Raw genomic sequence first — 26880 nt, forward strand, 5'->3', positions numbered from 1 at the left:
TAGTATCAACCGTTTTTTTCAAAATTGTCGTCAGCCCACGTCAATGAACATTTTGGTTTAGTTTTCACTTCGAAATGAATGAGGACAGAGATGGTCACATAATCCCCTTATGGGCAGGCCTGAACATAACAGGTCAAACAGCTTCGAAAATATAAAAGGGGAAAGGAGACAATTAGCTTCTCGTGCTTTACGAGTGTACGGAAACGCCAACTGTGGAAGTCGTGTTCACTCGAACGGCTCCGAAGAGAATGAAAAAGTTAAATAAGCGCCGGCTTTCTGCACAATATGGGGACGGTTTCCTTGAAAACTAATAGGAATGAGGAAACGGCAAACGGCTGGTTGTAAAAACAACAGCAAGGACATATCCCAGACAGCCCAGACGGAATACTCGGAGGCATCGCACGACCACCGACACCCACAGATGGTCCTCACGAGAGAACAGTGAGCCAAAGTCGGTGAAACAGACATTGTTTGCCCCGCCCCTACCACCGCGGGCGCCGCTTCCTTTACCTCCTGGTTTCGTGCTGACTCGTCCGTCGTACATTCTAGGTCGTGGGCTAAACCAGGCAATTTTTGGTTTGTTTAGTGCGTGGCCACATTTCTTTTTCTTTTTTTTCTCAGCGAAGAGTTTGGTGAAAAATACTTCAAGCTGGCAATTTCTCCATGTCCACGACAGTGGGTTCCAATTTATAGGCCTCCTGCGCTGAAGCTTTGAACAAACTGTAGCGCCCTCATTTTGGGTAGTACAAGCTCACCTGATTGAGCCTCGCACTACTTATGGCACGTTGGTTGATTTTTTTTAATTCTGTGTGGCGCTGAAGAACGAAAAAACACCTTTGGACGCCAGAAATGGGCCTGACTCAACGTTGCAAGACAATCGAAAGTGCCAAATTCATGACACCACCGCTAGGGCATGCGTCTCTTATCTCTGGGTGGTGACGTCAGAACACCTGTGTCGTGACGCTTTCATTTTGTTTTCATTTTCATGTCTACTTTGGAACGCGTGAAACTGCAACTCTTGGCTCGCTCCCAGCGTCTTAGCTTTGACGGCGTTCGAGTTTTTGTTGTTTCTTTGTATTTTCATCGCGATTTCTCGCTCCGCATCAGAGCAGGCACGCTTCTGCATGCGTGACAGTTTGAGACGCTAAAGTTTGTACTACCCAAAACAAGTCCTAACGAATCCCTTTTCGCAGCACCCCCTGGGCAACGCAGGAGGCCTATATAGTAAAAAAAAAGTAACTATAACGGCCTAAACAGTTACAGTTTCCCGATAAAAAGTAACAGTGCTACAGTTACAAGTTACCAGTATTAAAGAGTAACGCGTTACAGGTAAAAGTTACCGAAAAAAAGTAACTAGTTACCGGTAACGCGTTACTAGTAACTAGTTACTGCCCAAGACTGCCTACCACCTACCATCATCCGGACCGCAGTGATCCGCACCATCGTCATACCGCACCGCATACCGTTATCCGCACAAAGAAATAATCCTGGGAAGAGTGATAATTATATAATACTCATGTGTTATGTAACAGTATATGGCATAATCAGAAACACTCATCACGTTATTCTTATCTGAATTTCACAAGTGTGTGTGATCTATTTGAATTATTTTATTTTTATACGTGTCCGTTGGCCGGATTGCATCCATTGTATCAGTGCGCCAGACTTTCCGTTCCCGGGCACGCCAGCGTTCTAGTGGTTGTGTAGCGGCGGCAGTTTTGTTTCTTTTCGGAGTCAAACGGCCTGTCAGGTCAGAGCCTCCTATATAAGTGTACAATGCCCGTCAGCTCGTGGCTCCGGCAATGCAAAGGCGGCCGGCAAAAAGTGCGTGTGGTTCCCGCGTGGCGGCGCCAGCTAGGCGTACATGTTGTGTTGTGCGGTGAAGCCCATGGCCCTTCCCGAAGGGAGCAGAAGATTCGCCGGACGTGCTCGGCGGCCAAATGGCCAAATATCGGCGTGCACGGCGGCAACTCGGTGAGAACCCCATGAGCCGCTGTGATTGGACTCGAACCCCGGATGAGGAGCAGTATCTGGGTTACAACGCAATATCTTAACCTGAGTTGTGCGTAAGTAGGAAAAGCGCTGCGGTAATAATAATTTCCGCCAGCAGGGTTTCCAAGCTCGAACGTCAGAAGAGAGCAAAATTAGGTCAGGCAAGGCAGTGAAACGTCGGTCGAGAGTTCGGCTTTCTATATTACGCAGTCGCGCTGGTCAAAGGCTTTCCATATGATAATATTGCATCGTGTCTAAATTTTCAGCATGTTAAATTATCTAAATGAAAAAAAAAAAAAAAATGTTACGTCGTGAGCAGTGATAAGCAAGAATCGAGCTGTGTCTAAATAAGGGACAGCAGTTCTGCTGAAAGAAGTTTTGCAACAACATTTTGTCTCCCTTTTTTATAATTGATGCGTTTCAACGCATTAAAACAAACCCTAGCAACACAAAACATTGCTGCAGTGTTGTGCTATGCTACCGGTGGAACGTGATCGAGTCACGTTGCAGTGACGAGTGCTGGAAATCCGACCAAATTTAAGGGAAAACCGACTTGTAGCAGGTGCTGGATTTATTAGCGGGAGTAAAGGCACCCAGTAAACTCATTGGAAACAAATATAATCTTTATACATATATCATAATTTGCGCAGAAAAACCAACTCGGACACAAAATCACTAAATGCCAAGGCCAAATAAAATAGATATGAACAGAGTTCCGCTTGACTAAAGGTAGAAAAAGAAAAAAAAAAAAAAAAACACTGCTCTAATCTACTTTTGCGTGCACTCTACCTCACCTTCTGAAACTTCCGAGATAGAGGCTTTCGTGCAAACATCTTAAATCTATCGTTCCTGTCTGTGTGACAGAAGGCATAGTTAACAAGGAGCGGTCTGAAGAACTTTGTGCAGACAAGATGGATCAGTTCACGGCGATGAGCCTTGTTGTTCGTTGGGCAGAGCAGCAAAGGAGAGTCATACACTGCTGGCAGTGCAAACTTCACAAGAGTTTCGAGGGGCTGCCAATTCCTGAGGTTGTACGACAACACATCCGCTGCAAACATCCTGAGGACATTGAGAAGGTGGGCAAGTTCATCTGAGGGATACAAAAGGCCTCCCCGGTCCAGGTGGTTTGTGATCCCTTGCAAGGCACTGTTTGTCTTCGGCTTTGTAAGAAGAGGTATGCAGAAGAAGCATGAAAAGTGTTCTTGTACAACACGGGCAATGTAGCCCCCAACGTGCGCTGTCGCCGACAGCTCGAGGCTTGGCAGGTATTGTACATTGGGATCTGACAGCTTTTCTAAGATTTCCGCTGCACTCTGTGGAAGTTGGAATGGCGTGGCAGCTGACACTGCTGGTGGTATGCACCGAATTGCTGAAGTCATACCCGATGAGGTCGAGGCAGCATGTGACACATTGCTCTGCTGGGAAGCTGTGATGAGACCAGTCTTCAGAATCTTTTCAATTCCTGAGATTGTAGCCCGAACGCTAAGCTGGTCATTGCACCCTTGAGATCGTCTCAATGAGCCAAACAGGGACTCAATGGCGTCGCTGCTGAACTTCCTGGTCAGTACAAATCCAAACTCTTCCTTGGTGAGAAGGTGTTGTACACATGCAACTGTCGAGTATGTTGTCAAGAGAAGGGCTTCGTAGGTTTCTGTCGTCAGGAACTGTGATGGGCTTGCCGTGCTCTTGATCTGCTCGAGATAGGCTGGGAATGAAAACTCGAGCCATTCCAGACGAGGGTCGTCTGGGTGATCATACTGGCGCACATCTGGGTAGCGTTGGTGTATGTGTTGTGTGCAGTTACTGGTATCATGCAAAATGAACCAGCGGTACACAGAGTCCATGAAGAAGATGGTTGGTCCTGCGTCCGCATACAGTAGGTCACTCGTATGGCCAGCTTGTTCCTGGAGGTGCTTGAGCACAGCTGTCACTTCAGGGGAGAAGAGCTGGACTGCTCTCTTGGCATTCATTTTCTCTATGTTGCTAGGGAAAAGATGTTTGCGACTCAGGAACCTGACTGGCTTGACAGCCGCCTCTCTCTGGAGCTCGTACAACTTCTTGAGGTAGAAGGACTTGATCTCATTGTCCTTTCCAAAGTTGCGTTCCAGGAATTGGGACCGTATATTCTTCAAGATGTGAACATAGTCAAAGCTAAGGAACAGAATCCTCTCCGGGTCATTTGGGTGCAGGATATGATGTGTAAGGAGTCCCCCACAAAGCTGCTTCATTGCATTGACATTCACTCGGTGATTGTCAGTTACAATCCGGAGTACTTTGAAGCCAACGTCTTCCACCTTGCCCAAGACATGAAGCAGAAGCTTGGCCAGTTCGGTCCCTGTTAACCCTTTGGTAAAAAAGTAGGCAACAGGGATCCGGTATGGAATGCTGAGCCCATTCATAAGAAAGCACAGCAGCGAATTTGCCAGGATGGGCTGCTTGGTCTTTTCAGTCAATGGTCCCAGGTCCACTTGGCCCACAAAGACATCCTGCTGCTTGTTGTACTGCAAGCTCTGTTTGATCTGCATTTCATCAATAATGAGAGAGCATGTCCTTGATTGTGTGTTTGCCAGGTTGTGTAGTTCTGTTTGAAGCCGAGCCTTCGCCAAGTCGCTGAAGCCAGTTTGACCTGAGGCAGCTCCAATGTAGCTTTGCAGAGTGTTCCTGCTGGGAAGTTTAAAAAGCTCTTCAGACCTTATGTGTTCATAGGCCTTCGTAGAAATGTGTCTCAGCAAAATGCAGTGACGGATGGTATGTTCTGTCCACCTTGGGCTTTTCTTGTGGTAGTTCTTTACTTGGTCGACTAAAAACATAGCTGATATGTTCTTTTCCTTTGCTTGTTCACGGATGTTAAGAAAATTTGTGACATCATCTTCTTCCCTCAGGTTTCGCAACTTTTCCAAGTCTTTTTTGTATCTGTCAACCGTGTTCTTGAGTCTCACCACTTGGTTTCGCAGGGTGGTGACTCGTCGGGTCCATCTACGTTTCTCTACGGTTAGTTGTGCTGACATTTTTCGAACGTTTGCCTGTGTTCCTTGATGGGTGAACAGCACTGGCTGTTGGCATGGCCTGCTGTCTGGCACTTCTGATGCCTGCCTGTTTTGAGGCTCCAAGGTGCTCGCTGGAGATGTCCAGATGATTTGGATTCGTTCAGCACCTTCATCGCACAGAAAGGAGGTCGGTGGAGTGTCCAGTGTAGAGCTTGATGTCGCATCAGTCACTTGCGAACTGCCTGTGTCCAGGCATTGCCTCTTCTTGGGAACTTCTGATGAATATGGAGTGCTGCACTTCCTTCTGATAGCGTCCTTCATCTTAGTGATATTTGAGGGCGGCATGCTCCAAAAGATGCTTGGGATAGCGCCTTTCTTCAGCTTTCGGCGTTTGCCCTCAACATAGTCGGATGGCACAAAGTGCCGACTGCAAACCATGGAGTAGGTTGATGGCAGCCAGTCATCTCTCTTGATTGCTTGTAGCCAGCTCGCTCGTTCATCCGGGTCTGATGGTATTTCGTGGAGTGCAAAGTTCCTTTCTTGACCTGGCTTCCGTCTGCTTGAACCACAATGTGGTATGCAGCAGGTCATGCCTGGAATAGGACGTCATGATTAGGGCCAAACCATCCTTTTCTCTTCCTTATCTGAATATAATAGTGATCACTCGTGTATCTGCAATTAAATGCTTTGTCATCTTCTGTGTGTAACATTCTTTACATATGTGAACTTCGACTGACAAACTGAGCGCATTGTCGTAAAAGGAGTATGTTCAGTGTTTATTTGTAACATATTTGGGGTTCTGCGTATTGGATTTCATTTCTGAGCAAAATGCATGCAGAGTTTTTCGGAGTTTTAGTTTGTGGTACATGAAATTCAGAGTGGCTTTTCTAGCCGAAGTGAATGAAAGGTAGAAAGCAGCAGTTTCCAAATTTAGTAAAGGAGCCTTTTCATGTGTGAAACATAATCGATTGTGGTTGTAGGGAGGCTAGCTTATTTTTATTACAAAAGACTAAACAGCAATTTTGTGACACCTACAATTGGAAATTGACACTAAAAACGAAGTGAATCGTAAGCTGGCTCGCGGAACCACGGTGATATAAAGGCCTGTTGGGTTTATTAAAGCTGGCAGACCCAAAAAATTTTGAGTTTTTACGACAAATCTAAATTGACAAAATTTATAAATAACAAAATTTTTTATCGGCAAGTGTTTTCTGGTTTTTATTGGCTTTATTCAAAAACGCAGAACCTATTACAGGTTTAAAGGGACACTGACAGTGTATTTATGCTTGCCAAGGTTTTATTTGTACATTACATATGAGAGCCCAATTACCCGGAAAACGATTCGCTGCTCAAAATTTGTTTTCTTTCCGATCGAGAACTGGCCGGTTTGAGTCGCGCTTTTACTCTCTTCCCTGTGGCCATATGCCGTTTTTCATGGTTTAGACACAACCACCAAAGATCAGAGTCGTACGTCATCGAAGGCAGGCACACAATATTAGAAATGGAAAAGACATATGATGCCCATTATTTGTGGCTTCTAAAAAGCTGCAAATACGTTGTTTTGGGGGGGAAAGAAGTATCACAGCCACCTCTCTCCTCTTTATATATTTCTTCTTCCTCCCCAGTCCATTAAAACTTGTTGGCCTAGTTGCTTCATGGTGCAGTCTAGTAGTGTTTGCGCGACAGAAGGAAGTAGAGGGGCTTGTCCGTGTCTACTCACTTATTGTCCCTTGTGTCGCACAAAAACTTCTAGACTCCCCAGTCCAGTTTCGGTTTCGGTTTCAAGCAGTTGCGTTTTTTTTTTTTTTTTTAATTTTATAAAAAAATATACGTGACGCTGTAGCAACATATTGATTCGATAGTCTTCTGATACCATAATAAATCGCCTGGCAAAAAATTAAAAAAAAAATTTTGGGGGGTGTCAGTGTTCTTTTGTTTTATAATGGTTTATTTAACACCACTTGCGAAGTACACAAATGTTTGTGAATAAATGCTTCGAAACTCAAGCTGGATTTTCTCAGTTGATTTTTTCAGAATGGTAACGTGTTAGCTACTGGACCACTTCCTTAAACTATCTCCCAGGAGTTTGTTTTTCGGCACGTATATGTGTTTGTAGTCATATAAGCAAGTATGCTAGCGCTAAATGACGCTGATTTATTTCAATATGATGACCTGCCTATGGAGATACTATGTAAATGATGCCTAGCACGTACCAGTGCTGATATATGCACTATTTTCGCTCCAAACAGGCTTCTAAAAATACGAAATGTCACCACATCTGTAATAAAGCTAAATTAATCCTCATACTGATATGTGGTCTACGTGTCAGATGAGACCTAAATAAATTGCAAAAAATTCGTATTTGCGAGCTACAACACTGTAATTTATCACGCAAGTTCGGCTAGGTGGTGAATTTAGTTACTTAAAATATCAAGAAAAATACTTCCCTCAGTCAAAAGTTACAAGGGAAAATCAATAAATTACCACGTATCTCGATCTAAAAAAAAAAAAAAAAAAAAAAAAGAAACCGTGGTTGTAGGCCATTGGGGTGCTTGATTTAACAAAAGCGTGGACGGGACAGCCTTGATTTCGTCCCCCGTTTTTGTCTACCAAACGTCCCAGTGGCCCACAAGATTGTGGCTTCACCTTATGTCGGCCCATAGAACTTTGCTTGTTTTTTTGAGTGGGTCAAGTCTTTCCTTTTTTTTTATTTTCAGAAATAAAATCCACTACCGAGCCGAACTTCTGCGGGCAATTACACTGTCGTAGCTTGCAAATCCGATTTTTTAAAGATTCATCTAGGTCTCGTCTGACATCTGGACCACGTACGCTGTATAAATTTCGGTAATGTGCGAAGCGCAAGAAAATGATTTCTTTTTTTATGTGCTACTGGCAACTGATGAAAGCAGGCGAGACATAGACATGAAACCGATATAAGACATGAGATGTTTTGACGAGGGGAGAGAGTGGCAGATTTTATATTTTCTCAAGAGCCGAGCTGGTATATGTGCAATTTTAAAATGACAGTTGAACCACCAAAATATAGCATTCCGTAGTTTTCTTATACAGGCGTGCTATAAAATTATTTGAGACATACGCTACTTCTCTGGAAAATTGTTTGACGGAACATTAGGACGTTTTCGCGTCTAGAATGCTCTGTTTTGGGGTCGCGCATGCAGTTGCGCCGCTATTTACCGGGCTTGTGAGAGCACTAAATGGTAGCTTCGCGGTGATTATTTGCGTTCATATTCATTATATTATTTAGAGTTATTCTGTCACTCACCTGCTAACAGTCGTTGCACGCCGTTTCCGTCCCCGCCCGAGAAAGCGCCGAAATTCCGTTTTAGCAGACGAAGCGTTCGGCGGTAGCGCCGCACCAGCGCCTCCTGGCTACACTTACCTTGGTTTAGCACAGAAGTCGTTTGATGGCGCCACTTACCCGTACACGGCACGTGTACCGCCCTGAAAGCGGAGCTGACAGGCATAGTACACTTATCTAGGAGGCTCTGGTCAGGTGTTGTTCTTTCGCTGCTTCTGTCTAAAATAAGCCGCACCGTGAGCCCGGTACAGTGACAGTTCATTGAAACCTACACATCGAAAGCGCAGATATTGGACGCCGATGGAGATCGGAGGTGAAGACGGCACATGCTTTCCTCTGTCGTGTATGGGGTAAGTACATGAACTATATTTTTGTTTTATTCTGATCACTTCAGGAAGCCCCATTGCCTAACAAATTCCATATAAAGAGAGAACCAGGAAAGTGATGCTGTAATGTGCAAACTATACTCGAGACAAGGGAGAAACAGTAAACGATCGCACGTTTCGTTCAAAAGCAACCTCTACTGAAGTATTTCAAGTGCTGAAACACGAAACGTGCTATGTTTGGCTCTACGCTTCTGGTAAGAACATACGCGATAAAAACTGACTGGCTATCGTACGAAATTGCAAACTTAAAATAAATTACGTGAAAAAAAAAAAAAGATCGCGTGGATATATACCTTTCTTGAAGCCGTATTTTGTATTTCCGGGGAGCCCATTTCCTATATTTGTGCTAATATTGGGATGGGTTTCGCATGTACTCAGTTTCATGCGAGTTAACTCGCAAGTGTTGCATGCTTCCTGCGTTTTCTCCTGTTTTTTTTTTTTATTTATTATTTTTTGCTGGCAGCCTTTTGATTCAAATGCCACAGGCCGTTTGCCGTCAGTAGGAAAATCCCTACCCAATTCCATCTCTTGCCCTTTTATTTTCTACTCGGATGGCACCGTTTTCCTTATTGGAATTCCGAGTTACTGTGAACGACGTAATTTTCGTGGACTCAAATTTTCGCGAATCGGGACAAAGCTGCAACATTGGAATTATTCAAGGGTTCTAATTTTTGCGAATCCAGACTGACAACAGCCCCTCCCTCCAGCCCCCTGCCCAATTGTCCTTCTGTTCTACTATCCTAGGGATCCACAGTTTCAGTTAGTCAAGATCTAGGAAGGGAAAGACTGTGGTAGGTTGCGTGACTAATAGTCCAGACTTCACCGCAGCTTCGAGACGCTGACAAAGGCCGGGTTAGTGTTCACGTCGGTTTTCTTCGACGTGAACCTTTCTCGAGTTCACTTTTTGAGGTCACACACTCAGCATGAAACATAAGCCGACTCAAAGTAGGGTTAGGGGCCAAACTAACTTGGCCGCGTTGTGTGGTCGTTGACGCCAGCATGCTCTGTGTGAGTGTGGTACATCTTCTTGTGCCCGTCAGTCTGCTGTCCCGCGATGTCATTATTACGTTACATCGAGCCAGTGGTCAAGAGTGCAGAAGATCATCATACACCGGGACTGCCTGATCCACAGGTATGCAAGCCACACATGACAAACATCCTTTCGCTTTGGCAAATCAAAGTGTTATTGCCGCTTCTACCACCGTGGACTCTCTAAAGCGGAAACGAGGGCCCTACTCTGCTTATGATGACAAACTTAGATGCAAGATTGGAAAATAAGCTGCAGAAAATGGGACAATTGCTGCAGTCAGGAAGGTTTCCAATGGAAGAGAAAAGCTTCTCAATGAGTGCGCCGTTAAGGGAATGAAGACTACCTCTGTCCAAGCCTGCAAGTCCGGTCATCCGGCAGAGCTGGCTAGCTTACCTAGAAGACTTCGAGGTGTCAAGCCTGTGCTTGGAAACTTTGATGATGACATACGGGCATACATTGTGGAGCTCAGAGAAGCGGGCAGAATTGTAAACACCAGGATTTGCATTGCTGTTGCACTGGGCATTGTGCGGACGACCAAGCCCACACTCTTGCCAGAGTTTGGTGCGACTCATTCTCAACAGACCCTGGGCAAGATCTTTCCTGCACAGGATTCGTCAAGAAAAAGGCCACGAGGACTCTGAAATTTTCCAAATGATTTTGAGGGTGCCAAAAAGTTCCTGCGTACTATCAACAAGAAAAAAAGAAATAAAAAAAAATATTTTCAATTACTTGGTACTTAACTGGGACCAAACAGGTGTCAAGCTGGTTCCGGCCAGCGAGTGGAAGATGGAGGCCCAAGATTCCAAGCAAGTTGGGTGGTTGGTTTGGACAACAAAAGGGAAGTCGCCGTTTTGATGTCTATGACACTTTCTGGCGACCTCTTGCCTCCTCAAGTAATGTATGCAGGGAAAACAGACAGGTGTCATGCCAGGGTGAAGTTTCCAACTGACTGGGACATGTGGCACAGTGACCCAGTCAGTTTCCAACTGACTGGGGTATTTGGCAACGCAATCACAATGCTATGGTTTGTTGACACTGTTCTTCTGTACGTGGAGACGTGCATGAGTCGTGTGGGTGATGGTATTTTTAACGTCTTCACTGCACATTGTACAAAGTCTTTGCACAAACTAGCTGCAAACAACATTGGGTATGTCTTCGTCTCAGTAAGCTCTACGGGACTCCTGCAACCGAACAACCTAAACATTAACAATGTGTTCAAGACTGCCATGAGGAACCGCCTGACTCAGTGGTATGCCGGATGTGTACAAGAGGTGATGGAGAAAGGACAAAGTGCCACTGACGTTAAGATTGACTTGCGAGCAAGTGTTACGAAGCCCGTTCATGCAGCGTGGCTGATTGAAGTGTACGCGGATTTCGGGAACCGTAAAGATGTGATACGAATCGGCTGTACTTTGGGAGGAACTGTCTGAAGGTCCCAAATAAAATTCTTGAGGTGAGCGTGAATTACGACTTATTGCATTATTTACTTTGTGATAATTTTTTATCTTATTCACATATTGCATATAATGATATTCTGATACTTTTTAATGCGTGTTTTCCCGGTGTCTCAATGTTGCTTTCGAGTAGGGTGACCACCCGTCATGCAACTCGCGGGACTGTCCCACATTGAAGGCACGTGTCTCACGTTCCGCGAAAAATTCCCAAATCTTCAAAATGTCCTGCATTTCACACTGTCGTAAAATTCACTCCGCAACTCATAGTGCTGCCGAACAAAGGGGCATGGGGAAGTGCGGAGGTCACCGGTAATCGTGTGAATCGAAATGGTACGCCATTTCCTATCCAAGCGTTGCGGGAAGTGATTGTCGTTCTTGCAGGAGAGCCGACGCGCATGCGCCGTTGTGCCACTCCCTTTGGTGGCAAAATATTGTAAGAAAAATTGCTCGTCAACAGTTTAAATATAAAATATTGTAATTGTTTTCAAATCGCTGTGTCAATGCAAAAAGGTTGCTGTGGATTTTTTTTTGGTGAAGACGGCCACACTCGCAACAGTCAAAAAAGAACATCATGTTAAGAATTTGTGTAGGACCATGTTGATGAAAGTAAGCAATGACAGGAAACAATAACCCGAAAAAGGTTTATTGTTTCTTATTTCCATTTGATGCATTGAGTTCTGATATAGTCGGTTTTTGTTTTCAACTTCGACACATTTAATAACATGCTTGGCATTCAAATAAATATATCACTGGGAGTGGAAATTATTTGAGCTTAATTGCTGCAATACAAGTAGCAGGTGTATAAGGAGTAGGAAATAATAAATGTGTTAACAGAGCCTTGCTTTGTTTTGTGCGTGTTAACAAATTTCCTCTACCCCCTTGCCCCTCTTGTCCTGCATTTCGCTAGCAGGAAGGTTGTCGCCCCTCAAATCAGAGGCGATTTGCGAAATTCGCGAAAGTTAGGTTCACGCGAAAAGTAAGTAATTTATTGTAGGTTGATGCTTTCCAATTTCGCAAAATTGTTATGCATTTGCAGTTACGGTTCAAAATGGAAAGATCACAACCATGGGCTGCTGAATCATTCAATTTTATGTGTATACCGGTACTACCGTACCAGCAGAGCTGTCCATAGAGAAATTTTGGTCAATGGGAGAAGTGGGCAGAGTCAAGGCATGCACCAGATGCAGATAGAGGGCTTGGCATGCTTTCTTGGCCGACCAGAAGGCGAAAAGAGCCCCCTAGCGGTGGTGGCTAGAAACTGTTTTAATAAGGGCGTAAGAGTTAGATTTAGTAACTCTCCATGTTTGAAAATAGGGTGTACGTAGTGTTTCGTTCATGATTGGGCAAAAAAATGTAAGAAATGAATGTGCGCTCAAACTGTGTTTTGCTCAAAGTGTGACCGCTCACGCGGCAGATTTTCTGGCTTCAGCGCCTGGTGTACGGATTATGTTGATCATTCCGCTAGTCGCGCCGTTCCACCATGATTTTGGATGACCGTACTTGAAATGTCTCATGCACCATATTTTCAGTCACCGAGAGTTACCCCGAAGCACTTGTTAATTTCATTTGTCGCGACCACCGTTAGGGCATAATTTCCGGCTTCTGGTTGGGAACATTCTAATTTTTTAAGACACCCTGGAACACGCCCAGCCCGCTTTCGGCCAATGGCGCCTCCTCATTTGCCTCCTGTACTTCCCTATGAATGGCAAAACTCTCTCTATACACGGCTCTGCGTACCAGGTCTCCTTTGAGTTCTTTGTCTGTGCTCGACTGTTTTGGTGGTACATTTTACAGATATCGTGGCTTTTTCCAACAGTATAACCTCGGCAACTCACGACTTCGGCAAGTTGTGTGTTGAACACCGTGAGCTAAAAGTTCATACAATGAGTAAAGAGATACAAGTGCCTGTGCTTGACTGGAAACGGTCACGTGTTAATGATACTTGAGGTTGAAAGCCTTAGGAATTAATGAGGACGGGGTAGTGTTTTAACAACTCTTCAATCGAGGGTTTTAAAATAGGGATATAATACAAGTTTTGGGATTCTGTGATTTTGTGACCTGTCTCCCTTCCGTGTTGAATCACATACTTCTGGTAACGGATTTGGCCGAGGTCCTTGGTTTTGCGGGCGACGAAAGGAGGGTGGACGATAAAAAGAATTACAGTCACACAGAAGCGATTAGATGATTTGTTGGAAATTATCTAGGGAAGATTGAATGATACACAACTAACTAGCACAGCTGGGGACAGGCAGGACAGAGGAAAATTAGAACTCTTTCCTTTGCGGCTCCGGTCCAAAGTCTCAACCCTGTCTCCTAGTGGGTCCGGCGCTGGGGTAACGGCGACAAGGTTTGACCAGAGGATTGCTTGAGGAAAGAGGGGGTGGGAAGCAATGTTTTTAGTTTTTTTTGTTTGATCCCCCAAAGGTGATCCTGGTATATCCCACACTGCCCGGGGATAGTTAGGGGGAGAAAATTGGTGTTAGAAGGGTGGGAGGAATCGTATGTTTGTCTTTATAAATTTAGGCTAGAGGGCGCAAGCTACTGCCTGTTAAAAGGGTATAGCCATTCACATTCATCTATCCATCCATTCCTGTTGCCATATTCATTTTCGGCTGACGGGTGTTGTGTGTGTTTTCCTATGGTGTTCGCGTGCAATGACAAGCGCACATTCAAGTTTGGCTCTGAATGATCGAGCTCGTTGCGAGCAAACATTAATGATTCGACGTTCATCGACCCGTTTGAAACGTATCACCAAACAAACTCAGTAATGTTTAATGAAGAGCAACATTTGCACCCATAAGTGACCTGACCCGAGATGACATGGCACACCGCGAGGAGCTACGTCGACATGACTTTGAGTAAACACCCATTCGTACAGTTGCACTTGACTACGCTATGACAAAGTGCGATAGCAAGTTCCCAGAACATGCGGGCATCGTATATTGCGCACAAGGCTGCTCTTCCAAATAATTGCCATGCTTAAATTCATACTTGGCAGCAGGGACGGCCCGGTGACTGACAATTGTAACTCGACGTAAGTTCCCACAACGTAGTTAAACGCTAGCTTTGTATAAACCACGGCTACACGACAGCAAATTCAGTGATTAGTCTGTCGCACGACATATGTGAAGCACATACGTCCTGGTAGTGTATCGACGTAACTTCATCAAGCGTATTCAAAGTTCAGACAGGCTGCTGTGTGAATCTGGCTGTGCCAACCGAGAAACGGATCGAGCGTGCGAGTGCTTGACGTTTCATGAGATGTGCGATGCCAACGCCTACTCTGGTCACACCTGTGTCCCGCGCCACATGATCATTCCTCGTCTTCTCTTGCGACTTTCCCCTGCTTGGTGGCGCCCCCTGAAGGTATTAGATTTTTGCGGGACACTGATCAGTCCTATCCTTTCTGGTCACTGCGTGGGCATTGCAGGGTTAGTTACTTTCGAACAGTGTATCTTTGTCGTAATTCACAATTGCCTAGGATTATAAAGTGCCCTTATCCCCGCATTAATAAACCCAATTAAAACAACTACAAGCTCATCATTAAATGATAACTTCATATGTTGAAGAAGTAAATATGATTTGCTAATAAAAACCTCTTGGCCTGCCCGGCTCCGCATCCCATTTTGTTGATGAAGTGATCATTGACACACATTCCACACTACGTCCAGCAATGTTTCGTTGCTACAGCTGTGTTTCGTTAACAAGACAAGCTCGCATCACCGTCTATGTGCCACGGGCACAGCAACGGTGTTCATCACGCGGGAAACAAAAAATCACTTTCGAGGCTTGGTTTACAACTTCTCACAATCGCATGGTGCATCCTTAAGCACATTACCAGGTGTCTCGGCAGAATGTAACCTATGCACAGAAGCAATAAAAGCACTCTGACTTAAGAGCACAATCTCATACACAAGAGCCAGGTCACTCCAAAACCGAAAATCATTTAGGCAACAAGGTGCCTGGATGACAGAAAATCAGAAGTCGCCAAAAGTGGGTGTATAGCTGCTAAAAAAAAGTGATGTGCCGCGTCTGTGTCGTTTATTTTGTATAAAAAAAAGTTATAGGCCATTATTGTTTTGCTTTCACAGGTATGTTTTTAGTGTTCATCCTATCCAGGAAGAAGACACAAGGACCCGCCAGGCCTGCAGCAAACAGCTTACATGAACTGTTCAAAGTGCAAAGTGTGCATCGCACGCAAAATACAAGGTGACTCATAGCGCTCTCTGCGGGCACCGACGACGCTGGGTGGTACAAGCTGCCACTCAGTTTAAAGGGTTCAGCTGCATGCATTCATCTCTTCATTTTCAGGCGCAGTGAAGTTTGTATCTGATGTTGCAGCGACTTGATGCTCCGCTAATGTGCACCGCACTGATTTCAGGGCAATTCTCGATTGCAGATGCTATTTGTCGGCTTAAGCATGGCCACGGTCACGCCGCTTTGATATCTAGGTGTGCGCTGACTTTGAAAAGTGTTTCCAGCTAGGCGTAAAACGTGGAGCCATGGTGTAAACTGCAAATGAGAGCTTAGCAGAGGCACGCATCAATGAAACTATGTTTCAATATAAAAGTGACTCTACGACGCACGAGAACAGATCGTGGTTCGGCTATGGCCTTGTCCGCTAAGTGCGAACTTGATGGGGAGATTCCGTGATGACCCTGATGACACACCTCGCGATGCCGTGGTCGAGTGGATTACAAAGCATCGAGTCTGTCACGGGAGGGCAATGACAGGATCTAGAGCTATGAGAGAGGAGGCCTAGCTACTGCACCCCAAGCACTTAACTAGAACTCTGCCCATGGGGACAACAACAATGATGCAGCGCTCTGCTGACGCAGCCAAACGCTGTGTTAGCATTCAGCTGGGGCTCATGTCCTCCTATCGTTCCAGCAGAGGCTCTTTTGTAGCCGTTCTGGCAATGCAGTATTGCACCGTGCTTGCGTCCAGCATCTGCTCGGTGCAAAGGCCACAGTGGGTTAAGCTTATGAGGTGTGGCTGAAAAGTAATGAGGCTGACCTTGTTTTAACCATCAGTTTTGTTATTTTTACAAATTAAGGTTATCCCCTTGAAGTAGTTCCCTTGGGAAGCGACACACCGAGAGGGGTACTGCTTCCATTGTTTCTAGCAGTGCCGGAAGGCTTCTGCTGGAATGCCTTTCAGCTCGTGGGTTGCACTCCTGGATGTTATTTGAGGCACGATAATCCCTTGTTATACACAAACTCAACTCTGTGACGTCACAGCGCGGTGGTGGCGCATCGGTCGCACTTCCGGTCTGGGGCTGTGGGCAGAAGTCCCCATGCCAGACGTGTATTCCTGCGTTGTTTTGAACGAACCAGACAAAAGTCTGCCTTCTCGTGAAAACGCCGTGACTGGAGCCGAAGCAAAGGTGTCGAGAAAGGTTTGAAGGTCAGTTTTCACGAGCTCGGTTCATTCGAGAATCTGGGTATGTGCTGTGAAAAGGGACAAGCAGATGCCTTTGGACGACGATTGCTTGGGTGGGAAGCACTTTCGGTTGAATTCAGGGATACTTGTGGTCATCAGATTTACTTGTTTTGTTCCAACATGAACGCCAGAAAACAGTCAAGTTGTGCGGACCACCTGCGGACTACATTCAGTGCATCTTCAAGTTCAAACGGCTGCCTGATCGTTCAAACTGTTGTCTGCTCTTTCAAATGTTTCTGCTTGTCGTCTGCTCTCTTAGACGACGCCGGCACGTCTTAGTGAACCCCCTTCACTGAGACATGAAGGGGGAAGCAGCAGCATTGTGGGTTCTAGTACAGTATTGCCAGTCTCATAATTTTCTGCCACACCCTGTAAATCCCCTTACAGCTGCTTTTAAGGGGCCCTCTAATAATTTTTTAACTGGTTGTAAATTTGCGCCGAAACCGACCTTATCGAACATAGGAACAGGGAGACAAGATGTGTTTCTGAAACTTCACATTATGAATTTCCACAGTAGGAAAAATTTAGTGATTGGAGGGTTTGAGCGAAGCGGATGGCCAATGGGCTGTGGGTTATGCTAATGGCTGCAGTGTCAATGACATGCACGCGTTGTAGCCTCGTCGCTAAAGCAACTTGCATCGTCAAAGTTTCAGGCTCAGAACGCAATCGGCATTGCCAATGTACCTGGGCCGTTTATACTTTGGTGTCAATGAACCCAACGTGCGCCGGCGTTGATCGATGTTTGTCGTCCGCTTTGCCAAGCCCCGTCATAAAGTCTAACGCGGTGGTGCCCTCCGTAGCTCGATCTCGCCAATACTCGCGGACAACTTTCCGGAGCCCTGCTGTCGAAGCAAGGGCACTCTTCACTTCCAAATAGCTGCAGAAAGTTGTCCGCAAGTATAGAGATAGAGTATTGATAATATAGTTAAACGTGAGCGCGTTGGTTTTGATGACTTGTTACAGAAAGAAAAACAGAAAGGACGGCAAAACATTGATGGTGGCAAAACATTGATAATGTTTTGCCACCAACGTGGCCAAGCTGGGTCGTATGACTCTAGGAGAGGTGGAACTCGAACAGCTGGAAGTGTATAACTGTCGTATGTCTCCTTTGTTGCAGAACTGTTGAGAGACCATTCAGATGAACGGCCGAGCGGGAAAGGCAAGGCTTTTAGGAAACAACAGAAGAGTGGTGCATCGACGACCAGAAGGAAACATTCGCGCGAGAATACTTGCAACCCATAGACCACGAGAGTCGTAGAAAGACTAAAACAGGACGCCAGTTCCCGTAATGGACCTTTTGCCAAGGTACCCGAGCGCTGAGGAGTATGTTGGGAACACACGTAGCACGTGCAGCATGTGCGACCATGTTCGGAGCTTGCTCCTCGGTGCTCGAGTAAAGGCTGGCTTGCACATTTGCGTTTGGGTGTGATAGACTTTCATTGTAACCTCTTGTTGTTGCTTACGACTTTAGGAGACACTGACACCATGTTGTGGGTGGCCCCGGAACACTCCTGGTCGGGGTACAATGCAGAGCGCAAGTTCGTCTGCTTATTGCATGGGGGTTGCAATGATGTCTCAACGCCGAGCTCTTATTGGCTGATTGAAAAAATAGGGAGCAGACCATAAGACATCTAGCATTGAAATTTATCCGCTATCCTTTCAATAAAAGCCAATCGGAGCTCAGTGTCGTTAAGACTTCACCGCAACTCCTGCACAAGAAGCAGACGACTCGCTCTCTTTATTAGACAAGATTTTGCAGTATTTGCGACATCTATGCACTATGCACAAGACACCATTGTTTAAAATGTTGGCAATGTTATTTCAGGCCCATGCTGAAAAGGTGCTGCATAAAAAGATATATGCATGTTGGAAGTGTTCCAAGACTTCCTGACAGACAGTACCATTGTTTTCTCGTAAGCAGTTGCAAAGGGTTGCAACGCAGTCGAGTACACCCGAAAGCAAACATGTGGACCAGGCTTAATTTTGCGAAAGGTCTATTGCTGCATCCATGCAAAAACAATTTCATTAAGGCTAGGATGCAAAAAAAAACAAAAAAAACATGTCCAGCATAATTTTAATATGCTTGTGTCTTGATTGGTGAACTGGGTGAGAGCCACTGTTTTAATTGTGTTGGTTGTTATAAAAGTCTGTTGTGTAGAATGGTAATTACTTGTTACCGCGTGTGTCAGTTTTTGTATTCGAAGCTTCCCTCGTGAACTGCTGGTGTACCTCTAGTTGTGCTTTGTTTGTGATGCGATTTGGTGAATTTGTTCTCTTATGTGTAAGACTGTTTTTGAGACTGTGTGGTGATGTGCTATGTTAATTCTTTAGATTTGTTAGTTCCTTTTTTTTTTGCTGTTGCAATGTCGAGCGTGGTTGGGCATAATCAGGCAAAATCTGTTTATCTTTTGCTTTCCAGCCATGACTGAAAGAGTTAAAACTGAGTTGTTATCCCAGTCACTGACATGATGAGAATGGTAGGGAGGAGTTGCATAAATTATTTTTTTCCCAAAAAGTTTTTTAATTTTTGTGCCTGCAGTGCCAGCTTCCTACCTTTGAGGACGCTCTGTCTCGAGGGTCCATGTGCAGCCAAAGTATGGCGGAACGCGTGCTGGAGGCCAGGCGTTTGGAAAACACACCACGCCATTCTCATTCTTTTAGTGGCTGTGCTGTTTCTTATTTTCTGGTTATGCTGAATGTCGTCTGGTCAAGCTGTTAATACAGCTCTTAGCCCATAGTCATTTCCAGGATGTTTTCTGTAAAGAAAGAATGTATTTAATTCAATTTAATTGAATATTCGTTTTTAAAGATTAGCAGCCGGGGCAGATTGTGCAGTTGTTGACCAGCATCCTTTTGAGCAGCTTATTGCAAACAAATGCTGTACATGTTTTTCGAAGAATCTGGGTTTGGCTGACTGCTGTTCGCAAAATTTGCGAAATATTGAGGCTTCAAATGAATATATTTTGGTAATGTTTCTTTTTGTTCTTTTTTTTTTATTAAGTCGTTGGTGTTACAAATGTGCGGTTCCGGCTGAGCATGAAGGCCGCTTCACACACTCGTGACTGAAGAGGCTTGAAGACTGGTTTTAAACTTCGCGTGATTTTTTACAACCGGGTGCTCTGCTGCGCAGCTGTTCCTAAGCACTTGCGAGGGGCTTAAAAACCGGTTGTGGCGCAGTCGGTCCTAGCAAAACGCAAGTGTGCGAACCAACGTTTATGCCGTGCTTCACTCTTAAGTCCGACCGCAGCCGACGCTACGTACAATGTGGCCAATCAAGCACCGCCAAAAGCACAATGTCACGGTGGTCATCGTCTTCGGGCAGTTACCAAGGGCAACTAAATTTCATTTCATTTCATTTCATTTATTTACCTCAAGGGCGTCTTTGAGGACGCATTACATGAGGGGGGTAGGTGGTACATGCATTTGTAACAACATAGTAACACAATTTTCCAAACAGAATCATTGGTATAACAAAATCATCGCAATCAGCCCAGCACAGTTTACAAAAAGGAAATCACATTGTACGTACACAACTGCAATTTTGAACTGGACGTAACTATGTATAAAACAACAATTTCAATATGGAGAAACGGAAAGCGACTATGAAAACAACAAACAAGCATGTACGTGTACTATTCATGCCACAGGCGCTCGCACATTGTTCTAAATTCAACGGGATTTGTGTTAGTAACCATCTCGTCTGGAAAGTTATTCTATTCAGTAATCGATAATATTAAGGGTGAAAACAGGAAGGAATTAGTGTGTGACTGGTATTGCTGCACCTTACAGGAATTATTGGTTCGAGGAGAAATATAATGTGCGGAATGACAATAGGTGTTTTTAAAGCACGAGTTGCTGTAGTATAAGTCATGAAAGTAACATATGCGGTAAATATTGCGCCGGGTAGACAATGGAGTGAGACCCAAATTTGTTTTTAAAGCTGAGACACTAGTTTGAGGCGAAAAGTCGTTTGATATGAACCGGGCTGCTTTGCTTTGGACAGATTCTAATTTCGAAGAAAGATAATTTTGATGCGGATGCCATATGATACTTGCATATTCTTGTTTAGGGAGTATGATTGTTTTATATGCTAGCAGTTTTGTTGAAGGGGGGGCCAAGTGTAGGGTGCGCCTTAAGAAACCTAGAGATTTAAATGAGTTGGTGACTAAGTTATCGATGTGTTGTTTCCATGAGAGAGTTTCAGAGATGTTTACTCCTAAGTATTTGTATAGTGGAACAAATTCGAGTTGCTGCATGAGTAATGTATATTGGCTGTATGATTTGTTTGAATTCATAGTAACGGTCATTTGTTTACATTTGTTGGGGTTAACCGTCATCTGCCATTTTGAGCACCAGGAAGATATAGCATCAAGGTCATTTTGGAGGACGTTATAATCTGTCGGGTCTAAGATTTTTCTATAAATAACACAATCATCTGCAAATAGCCGGATAGTTGAGGTAATTGAAGAGGGAAGATCGTTGATATAAATGAGAAAAAGAAGGGGGCCGAGAACGCTACCTTGGGGGACGCCTGAAGATACTGGGACTGAGTTAGATGAAGAAACATTCACCGAAACTGACTGTTGTCTATTTGTTAGGAACGAAGCTATCCATTTTATTACTACAGGGTTAATCTGGAGGAGAGAAAGTTTTAGGAGTAGTCGTTGGTGGGGGACCGTATCGAATGCTTTGGCAAAGTCTATAAATATAACGTCTGTTTGTAGTGAGGAATGATTATTAAAATGAAGATCCGTGACAAACTCAAACAGTTGACTAGTACATGAGTGGCGCTTTCTAAAACCGTGCTGGTTGGGGAAAAAAAAGTTGCGTTGATCCAGGTATGAGATAATATTAGAATAAACAACGTGTTCCATAAGCTTACACGGCACACTGGTGAGTGAGATAGGTCTGTAATTTGATGGATTTGATTTGTTGCCTGATTTGAAAATGGGTTGAACTCGGGCGAATCGCCAGTCAGCTGGTACATCAGCAGAATTTAAACTTTGTTGAAAAAGAGCGCTGAGTATTTTTGATGCTGAGTGCTGCGTGATTTTTAGTAGTTTGGCCGAGATACCATCATTTCCAGGGGCGCTATTAGAAGACAGGTTTTGAATTGCCTTGTAGATTCCTTTCGGGATGAACAAGATTGGAGGCAAGCATATTTCCTGATGAGATAGAGAGTAAGATGGCAGTGGAAATATTTCACGTGTACATACACTAGAAAAGAATGAATTTAACGAATTGGCCGTCTGGTCATCACTAAGTGCCTCCCCCTGGTCGTTTAGAAACGAAGGGCTATTCTTAGTGTCTTTTGGATTAACTATTTTCCAAAACTTCTTGGGGTCCGTGGAAAGAATGTTAGGTAGGGTGACGGAAAAAAAATGTTAATTTTGCTTTTTTTACTTCGGATTTACACAACTTTGAATGAAAGTGATATGATGACCAAGCAGCGAAGTCGTCCAGTCTTTTTGCTTTTAAGAATAGTCTTTTCTTTTTGTTTAACATAGGTTTTAGACTGTTGGTAAACCAAGGAGATGCAAGGTCAGATGGAATAGCAGTTTTTGGCACAAAAGTGTGAAGTAATTCTATGAACATGTTTTTAATAAGGAGCCAGTTTTCACTTGCGGTTCTCTCGTCATTAGATGACATGTAATATCTTTCGAAGTTTAGTATGGCTGCCGTCATCCCATCGTTATTAGCACGCGAAAACACGAATATTTGCTTTCGAATATTCGCGGAGCGGTTAACCTTCTGTGAAGTTTGAATATGAATCAGAGCGTGGTCACTTATACTTTCCATAGTACTGATAGATGTTACACATTCTGGATTAGTGCTGAAAAATAAATCTAATATAGCATTATTACGGGTTGCTGTGGTTATCATCTGGTGAAGTCCAAACGCACTGATTATCGAAAGGAACTCTGTACACTGACGGGAATTAGCATAGTTGGGAAAGGGCAGTAATGTGGACCAGTTTATTTCAAGATAGTTAAAATCGCCAGCAAGGAAACAGTGATCACTGGGAAAATTTTGGGTTACAGTCCCAATGACATGATATAATGATATATTGAATTCAGTTCAATTGACATGAGGCGGTCGGTAACAGACGCCGATTAAGACACTGCGGTAATCCAACTTGACGCGAATCCAAAGCACTTCAAGGTCAGATAAACATTCTATTTGGAAGCATGATACAGCTCTTTTGACCGCAATGATAACACCACCGCCCCTGGCGAGGGTTCGGTCTTTCCGGAAAATAGCATATGATCGATTTAAGATGAGTTCGTCATTTGTTATATTAGGTGTTAACCAGGTTTCCGTGCCAAGAATGACGTCAGGCTTGCTACTGGACGTGATGTTTTCAAGTTTGTTTTGTTTGGATAAGATACTTCGAAAGTTAGCTACAATAAAAGAAAGATTAGCAGGAACAGTGCGATTTGTGGACTTGCGATTTACCCTTTGTCGGTCATTCCGCGCAGTGACATCCCGGCGCGTGCAAAGGGAAACAACAGAATCACTCGCCGAGTCATAAATGAATGACTGCGTACCAACGTGTAGTTTGTTATAAATAATTTTGTATTTCGTTCCGCTTTCTCTAAACTGTTCTGCGAATTCCCACAACTTCTGCCTCGCAGAGCGCACCTTATCAGAAAAATCTTCAGAGATTCGTATTGGGGGCGTTACATTTTTAAGCTTGAACGCATTGCGGAGAACTTCTTCTCGATCTCGAAAGCTAAGAAATTTTACAATGATCGGTCGCTTTGTTCCGGATCGTTTTTGTCCCAACCGATGGGCCCTTTCAATTTCTCCCAAACTGATTCCGAGCATTTCTTGTGCAAAGCCAGTAATGATGAATGAATGCTGCACAGTGAAGGCGCCATGATCCTGCGCTTTTTCTGCGCGTGATCGGTTCAGCTGGCGACGGCAGACGCACAACGACGTCCAGCGCCGTGATGATGCAATTTTGGCGCCGCTTGAGTTGCCCAATCTGAACGTAGCGTCAGACTGCAGTCGGGCTTCGAGTGGAGCTGAGTAATAAACCATCCTTAACATCCTCCTTGCCCCAGTAAAACCTGAAAAGGAGGACAAACAACATCTCATTGGGTTTTAGTATCTCGCATAACAACAGTCTCGCGTGCCTAGTAAGGTCCTCGAACTTTCCCCGTTCGTCACGCAGGCCGGGGAGAGACGCCGTACACCAAGACGGCGGGGGCCTTCAGGTGCGGCGAGTGCGACGGCATGTTTTACTCCCGCAACCACCTGGACAGGCACCGCAGGATGGCGCACCGGAAGATGGTGTACCGGAAGGCGGTGCACCGCAAGGTGGAGGGACGGCACCAGTGCCGCCACTGCCCCTTCTCCAGCGACCGCGCGGACGGCGTGGCGGCGCATGAGCGGACCCACACGGGCGAGACGCCCTTCGTCTGCTCTACGTGCGGCAAGGGCTTCACCCAGCAGGGCCACCTGGCCAGGCACCGCCGGGTGCACACGGGCGAGCGTCCGTACGTGTGCTCCGAGTGCGGCAAAGGGTTCACCCAGAACCATGTCCTCATTAGGCACTTGCGGACGCACTCGGGTGCCAGACTGCACTCTTGCCTTCTGTGCGGGTTCAGGGGCGGCGATGCGAACAGCGTGAGGAAGCACGTGATTGCAATGCACTCCAAGGAGTACCCCCACACGTGCGAACGCTGTGGCAAGGGGTTCATTTTCCCGTATGAGCTGAGGGCCCACCTGGCCAGGAAGCACGCCGGCAGAGATTGACAGTAGGGACGTTGCGAGCCCGCCGAGGCTTGAGTTTTCTTGGGTTCGGCTCTTGCAAACTTTTAACTAGAGGTGTACGATTAATGAAATTTCGGATCATATGGAATATTGTCGAATAGCCACCAGAAATTCAAATGGCAAATTGCATTTTGAATATCAAAACGTTTCCTACACAACGGGCTCCTCCATCCTTTCCTCTTAGCACAGAAAACACCCGAGAGGGGGCAAGACGAAGCAAGGAGGGACTCACCCCCTCTCTGGCGTATGCTCTGCTAAGTGGAAAGGGTGAAGGGCTTGGCGGGAACCGCCTGTCCTGCTTTTCTTAGCCTGCAACAGGGTATAGCAGCGCACGAAGAGCAAAAAGAAAAATCGGACTAAGAAAAAAATGCAGCTACGTGTTTGCTCTATAGCAGAATACACGGAAAGAAAACCGCTTTTGGTTAGCACGAATAAAAACGGCGTTGGTGACTGTGGCTCCGGAAAGTTTGAGACGCAGCTAAATAAAGTGACCACCATCCACGGGTGTATACGCAGAGTGCGGAGTAAATGGACAAATACAGCTTATCCGTTGCAATCGGTTGGCGTCTTGCACTGTTTAGCCGCTGCACCTCGCTTGATGCCGCGGAAGGCGTCATTAGCGGACGAGACTGGTTCAAGTATAGATTTTTGTATTTGGCAATTAAATGTCATGTTAGAACCACTCCCTGCATATGCTACCTAACAGCAAGTCGCATTGGAGGAAACAGTTTGTCCTACGGCGAAATGTGTTGGCTCTTAACAAGCATGTGTTTTCAGTGCACAAGAGATGGCTGCAGGTGACACGAGATATTTGAATTTGAGGGCGACGTATGTGGTTTACGGTGTTTCATGGTTTCCTCCTTAGGACTACAGCCTACAAGCTATTTCCCATTGGAATACTTAGTCAGTTAAGGCCGCTTGATGCGTAGGCTTGAATTCAATTTAGCGGAAACCTGTGCAAGCTATGTCGTCAGATGGACAGCGTTTCTAAATAGAATCCGATTTTTCTCAGCAGAGAATTCAATGTGTCGAGTTATTTGAAGTATCAAATGCTATAAATTAACAAAACAGTAATCTAATTATTCAGTAAATCAGTATTTGATTCCAATTTGAAACTTGAATATCGCTACTTTTAATGTAAACTTAGGCTGGTTTGACTATGCCACCTGGGGGAGGAGGGGACACAGTATTTATCAGGTGTATTGCTTCACTGTATTGCGCTATATTACGTCAAATTCACAACTGCAAAATTATTTGCTTCCCAAGAGTTTGAAATTTTTGTGTCGAAGTCGACCAGCACTGTTCAAACTTATAGCTTTGTCTAACACCGCCACATACACTAAGGTTTGCCGAGCCAGTCATACCTCAAGGTTTGAGAAAAGCTTTTGAAATGCTTAGTAAAAAAGGACTAGCTTTGGTTTGGATGTGATTTTAGCTACTGCCAGGTTTTCAAGGTTGCCGTTGCGTGGTGGCGGACGGTTGTGCTCATGATGCTGAAAAGTGCCTAAAAGGAAATGTGTTGCTGGAGAGTTTGTGAATAAATTCCTTTGCGATTACCTTGTTTTCAATGGTGGTGCATCCATGCATGCAGTTGTGTATATATAAGATAATTAACTTTTAATGCGCAAGCATTAACTATCCCATGGAGCGGAACTAGCAATGTCTGTAACGGTAAAAAAAAAAAAAAAAAGGCTAAGGAAAAGCTTATGTTTTTGTGGACTGAGCAAAACGGCTCCTAAACAGCCATTGGCGGCCACTTCACGAGAGCGCCGCTCGTCCGGCGCTCGTGTTTAGCGAGGAATTACGAATGAGCGGGAAAAACGGGTGCCGCGCTTTGATTCTTATCGGAACAGCCCAAAACGCTGATTTTGACTTATGCCAAGCCGCACGTCACAGCGTGCGCGCAAGTTGCCGTGGAAACTGCTGTGGCGTCCGTTTTTTGTCGCTCGTGTGTTCCCTGCCAGGCCTGTCCAAACAGGCTACTACAAAAATTGTCAGGTCACACGATTCCTGCAAAAACCGTGAAATTTTAAGCGTCCGGTAGTCGTCGGTTGTATGTCTGGACACCGGCAAAGCCAAATTCACGACTTTCCTCCTCGCCTCCCCCACTTTTCTTTGACGTCGGTGCTCGTCAGACTTGACGTCATACGCCACCTGCCACTGGTATTCCTGATGCCTCTCTCCCGCAGCTCACCCCCCGACTACCGGACGCTTTAATTTTGACGATTTTTGCAGGAGTCGTGTGGCCTGGCGATTTTCGTAGAAGCCTGTTCAGGCCTTCAGGCGTTGCCGAAGAGACGGGGAGGAGGGGGGGGGGGGGGGGGGGTGGCTGGCTGGGCTGGGCTCGCCGGCCGCAACTTCGGTAGTAACGAAACATGGCTGTCGACGCCAGTACGCATACCTTACATGTTACGCCATATGGCATTGCTCCGTACCACGCTCCCGTGCCCGTACCTTCTGCAACATACATTTCGCGAAATCGCCTTGCGGA

General features: G+C 45.2%; 2 protein-coding genes across 5 annotated transcripts; one reads left to right on the plus strand and one right to left on the minus strand.

Annotated features, from left to right (window-relative positions):
- The first annotated feature begins 1663 nt into the window (after window positions 1-1663).
- On the plus strand, window positions 1664-25945 carry LOC8033357 (gastrula zinc finger protein XlCGF49.1-like). Of its 4 annotated transcripts, none has more exons than XM_040207362.3 (5): window positions 1664-1750; window positions 8494-8648; window positions 15260-15377; window positions 17728-17769; window positions 23788-25945. In XM_040207362.3, the coding sequence occupies exons 3-5, from the start codon at window positions 15332-15334 to the stop codon at window positions 24369-24371; spliced, it is 672 nt and encodes a 223-aa protein (XP_040063296.1). In that variant the 5' UTR covers window positions 1664-1750; window positions 8494-8648; window positions 15260-15331; the 3' UTR covers window positions 24372-25945. The 4 variants fall into 4 exon arrangements, with proteins under 4 accessions (XP_040063296.1, XP_029845925.2, XP_029845926.2 ...); XM_029990065.2 differs by having other exon boundaries at window positions 1666-1750; window positions 8586-8648; XM_029990066.2 differs by having other exon boundaries at window positions 1666-1750; window positions 8586-8648; window positions 15288-15377.
- LOC121838454 lies at window positions 2735-5300 on the minus strand. Its single transcript, XM_042294727.1, has one exon. The coding sequence runs from the start codon at window positions 5298-5300 to the stop codon at window positions 2778-2780; it is 2523 nt and encodes an 840-aa protein (XP_042150661.1). The 3' UTR covers window positions 2735-2777.
- Window positions 25946-26880: the final 935 nt, after the last annotated feature.

Source organism: Ixodes scapularis, unplaced genomic scaffold (genome assembly GCF_016920785.2).
Source record: "Ixodes scapularis isolate PalLabHiFi unplaced genomic scaffold, ASM1692078v2 PGA_scaffold6__148_contigs__length_123643588, whole genome shotgun sequence".
Taxonomy (NCBI): Eukaryota; Metazoa; Arthropoda; class Arachnida; order Ixodida; family Ixodidae; genus Ixodes; species Ixodes scapularis.